This window comes from Acanthisitta chloris, unplaced genomic scaffold (assembly GCF_000695815.1).
Source record: "Acanthisitta chloris isolate BGI_N310 unplaced genomic scaffold, ASM69581v1 scaffold16847, whole genome shotgun sequence".
Lineage (NCBI taxonomy): Eukaryota > Metazoa > Chordata > Aves > Passeriformes > Acanthisittidae > Acanthisitta > Acanthisitta chloris.
In genome coordinates, this window is record NW_008684442.1 from 4,448 (window position 1) to 8,702 (window position 4,255).

At 56.3% G+C, this 4,255-nt stretch overlaps 1 protein-coding gene across 1 annotated transcript in view; it reads left to right on the forward strand.

Annotated features, from left to right (window-relative positions):
- Window positions 1–3,560, forward strand: part of CCDC94 (coiled-coil domain containing 94) — a 6,902-nt gene extending 3,342 nt beyond the window's left edge. The window contains exons 6-8 of the mRNA XM_009079352.1: window positions 342–462; window positions 2,345–2,501; window positions 3,481–3,560. Of these exons, the coding sequence (XP_009077600.1) occupies window positions 342–462; window positions 2,345–2,501; window positions 3,481–3,560 (358 nt within the window). The remainder of the gene's footprint in view (window positions 1–341; window positions 463–2,344; window positions 2,502–3,480) is intronic.
- Window positions 3,561–4,255: the final 695 nt, after the last annotated feature.

A 4,255-nucleotide genomic window follows, 5' to 3' on the forward strand; every position in this document is an offset into this window, starting at 1 on the left:
CTCCATCCCTGGGAGTGTTCCAGGCCAGGCTGGATGGGACTTGGAGCAACCTGGGCTAGTGGAAAGTGTCCCAGCCCATAACAGGGAGTGGAACTGGATGATCTTTAAGGTCCTTCCAAGCCAAACCATCTGGGATTCTGTGAGCTCTGGGGCTCCAGCTCCCCCTGAGCAGTGTCCGCACACAGTTCCTGCCCTGGCTGCAGCTCTCAGCTCTCACCCTCAAGCACCACCTGAACAGGATTCCTTAAAACCCACCCCAGAAGGTGGATCCCATCACCAAGCAAGGCATGGCAGTGGGACAGATCCAGCCCCAACCCTTGGTGCTGACCTCTCTCCCACAGATCCATGCTGGAACAGGCCCAGAACCGACGGCTCCTTCTGGACTCTGACTCAGATGAAGAACCATCGAAATCCCACCCAAAACCCTCAGCTAGAATAAACCCCACAGACATCCTGCAGGAGGTGAGTGGGGCTGAGGCTCTTCCATCCATCCCACCTCTTCCTGGGCCTTCCACTCTGGGGGGCATCAGGCAAGGCATTGCCAGAGGGAGGGGATTGTCCTTCTCCACTCTGTGCTGGTGTGGCCTCACCTTGGATATTGTGCAGTTTGGGCACCACAGGATAAGAAAGGTATTAAGGTATCAGTGTTCAGAGGAGGCAATGAAGATGGTGAAGGAATTTGAGGGGACCATATGAGGAGTAGCTGATGGAATTTGGGCTGTTCAGCCTGGAGAAGAGGAGACTGAGGGGAGATATTGCTGTATACAACTTCCTTATGAAAGGAAATAGAGGAGCAGGAACTGAGCTCTGCTCTGTGTGACCAGTGACATCACCTGAGGGAACATGGAGCTGTGTCAGGGGAGGGTTAGGTTGGATATGAGGAAAAGGTTGTTTTCCCCGAAGGTGTTTGGGCACTGAAACAGGATGGGGTTGGATATCAGGACAATGTTCTTCTCCTCAGAGGTGTTTGGGCACTGGAACAGGGTTAGGTTGGAGATCAGGACAAGGTTCTTCCCCCAGAGGTGTTTGGGCACTGAACAGCTTCCCAGGGCAGTGGGCACAGCCCCAAGGCTGACAGAGCTCCAGGAATGTTTGCCTAATGCTCTCAGGGTGCATGGTTGGGGTGTCTGTGCAGGGCCAGGAGTTGGATGTGATCCCTGTGTGTCCCTCCCAGCTCAGGATGTGCTGTGCTTGCCCTGGCCTGGAGCTGTGGGTGCTGTTGTGTCCCTGCTCAGGCTCACTGGGCCCCGACGCCTGTCACGCCTGAGCAGCTCCCAAAGCTGTGTCCCTGTGCACTGGGCTGGAAGGGGACAGGGATGAGTTGGTGCTTTTAGGCCATGGCTGCTGACAAAGGCAGGGAGGGAACTGCCCCCATCCTCCCTTCCCTCCCAGCTGGTTTAGAACAGGCTCTGATGTGCCTTGGTGCTGCTTCGGGCAGGATTTCAGTGCTTGGAAAATCCCAGCAATGAGGTAACTGCCTGGGACAGCTTCTCCCTTGGATCTGTTTGGGAGCCAAGCAGAACAAAAGGGCTTTGAGTGCCCAGCTTGCAAGGGAGGGATTATCCCCACAGCCAGGCCCCTGCCCTGCTGCTCTCCCTGTCGATCCCTGTCTGCAGGGACCTGTGTCTGCTTGGCTGAATCAAAGCTGCTGTGGCTCTGAGCCTGCCTGGGGTTAATCTGAGTGATGTTCCCTGGCCTGGCACTAATCCTCCTGCCTGGGGGGACTTAGATTCAGTGCTTGGACCACCTGCAGGCACACAGGCCTGGCTGGCAGGGCCTTGTGGCTGACTGAGTGGCCTTAAAGTGGGCTGAGAAAAAAGAGGGAGAGTGACTTTTACTCAGGCAGAGAGTGATAGGCCATGGGGGATGGTTTTAAACTGAAAGAGGAGAGATTTAGATGAGATGCTAAGAGGACATTTTTCCTTGTGAGGTGCTGAGGCACTGGAATGGATTTCCCAGAGCAGCTGTGGCTGCTCCATCCCTGGAAGTGTTCCAGGCCAGGCTGGATGGGACTTGGAGCAACCTGAGCTAGTGGAAGGTGTCCCTGCTCATGGAACAACATGATCTTTAAGGTCCTTTCAACCCAAACCATCCTGTGATCCTTTTATCTGCCTCCTCAACCCCCCAAGGCCATCCCACAGCCACCCAAGGCTGGATTGGTCCCAGAACTCAGTGAGACATTGATCCCCAAGGGCCCTTCAGATCCATATCACTGTGCTGGTCACTGCAGGGGGGAGAATTCCTCCCAGGGCTGCTTTCCTCATGTCTCCTGCACTTTGTGCTGATGTTTATCCCTCCTCCCCTCCAAGGCCAGAGCCCCCTGACCCTCTGCTCTGCTCTGCAGGACCCAGAACCACAGAGCAAGAAGCTGAAGACACAGAGCTGGGAGAGAAGTGTGGGCAAGCTGAACAGCAAGACCCAGCTGGCTGGGCTGGTGGCCCTGAAGAAGCAGAAGCCACATCCTAATGGCACTGAGGACAAAGGCACCACAGGTGACACAGGTACCTGCCTCATGGGTGGCCTTGGCTGGGCCATCAGGGAGAGCTCTGGCACTACCCACATGGTGGTGAAGTCCTTGAGGGTGGTGTGAGAACAGAGGGTTGTCCTTGTTCCCTGGTGGAGTGAGGCTCTTTCCTGGCCTTTGGCACTAAGCCATGGCCTTGGGGACAAATTGGCAGGCTCAGGAGCTTCCAAACAGCATCTTGAAGTGCAGATATGGCACTGGGAATAGTCACAACAGTGAGATAAGGATGGAGAAGTAAGGAATTGCTTTGGTTTGGGGCTTGGTGATAAATCCAGCCAAAGTGTTGGAGCTGGGAAGCTTTCAAGAGCAGAAAACAAGCTGAAGAGTGTTCCAGCACCTCAGTGCTCACTGCCCCAGCAAGCCAAGGGATCCATGGATTTGGACAAGGAGCTGATGGGTTGATTAGTTCAGGGGTGATTGATCCTAAGCATTTGGTTTAGTGGTTCCCTGTCCTCACGGGATTCCTAGGGCAGGAGAGGTCTCAGGGATCCCTGGGACAGGACAACTCTTGGAGTTCTCCCCATTTTCCTATGGTTTCCCATTACCTACTCCTGGCTGTTGGCAGGGTCTGTCCAGCCAAACCATGCTGGAGGAACTCCTGTCTCTAAAGGATTTGGGATTTCTACACTGACAGCTGGTGTGGGCAGAGCCAAGAGCTGCCTCCTCTCCCCCTTCCCAGTGGCTGGAATCTCCTGGGGGTGCTGCAAGGGGAAGAAGGGGCTTCACAGACCTTGGGCCAACCTTGCTGCCTCTGCAGGAGCCTCCAGCCAGGGGTGTGGGAGCTCCTTGGCCACCTGGTTTATCCCTTACCGGGATCAGACCTGGGATGAAGCACTGCTGGGAGTCTCCTCCAGCTGTGAGAGCCAAACAGGCTGTGTTTGGGCAAACAGGGTTGCCCAAACCGTGGGGTTTGCTGAACCTGATGGTGTCCTCTCTCTCTCTCCCTCCTCTTCCAGGCTCGTTTCCCGCAGCAACAGGCACCACCTCCTCCCTCGGGCTCTTGGGAGCCTACTCGGACAGCGAGGACAGCGACTGAGGAGCGACAGAGCCAGCCTGGAGCAGGGCTGGGGCTATCCCAGTTCCCTGCACACAGCTGGAAGCACAGACACAGGTCCCTGGGGGGTTCCAGGCGACTTTGGTGTCCTGTGTCCTCACCTTCCCAGCCTGGGACACCAGGGCTGAGCCACCACCATCACCAGCAGCACATGGATGAGCCTGTTGGGAAGGTGTTTTCCCAGAGTAGGGGGTGTCCTGGTGCTGTCCCACCTGGCTGTGGTCAGGATGTGTTTGGAAGCAGGTGGACAGGAGTGGGATGTCTCCATTCTGGAGGGGCCACTGCCCTCACCCCTCCACACTGCTCCAGGTTTGGGGTGCACTGCCCCTCTCATGGCATTTAGAAGACCTTGGAACTGTCCTTCCCACCAGGATGCAGAGGGAATGTGGACACTCAGCACCCTTCTTTCACCTCAGGAGGACACACTACCCCTTCTCTGCCCCAGGATGTCTCCTGTGGAGCTCAGATTCCACTTCTGTGACTGGATCCTGCAGCTCAGATCCCACCTTTGTGACTGGATCCTGCAGCACAGACCTGGGGGGCTCATCCAGCCCCACTCTATGGGGACAGGGGTGTCCTTGCCACCTGCCACCAGCCTCCCCCTGTCCTTGAGCACCCCCAGATGTCCCCAGGAGCTCTGTAACAAATCCCTCCCCTCCCTTCCAAGGCTTTCCTGG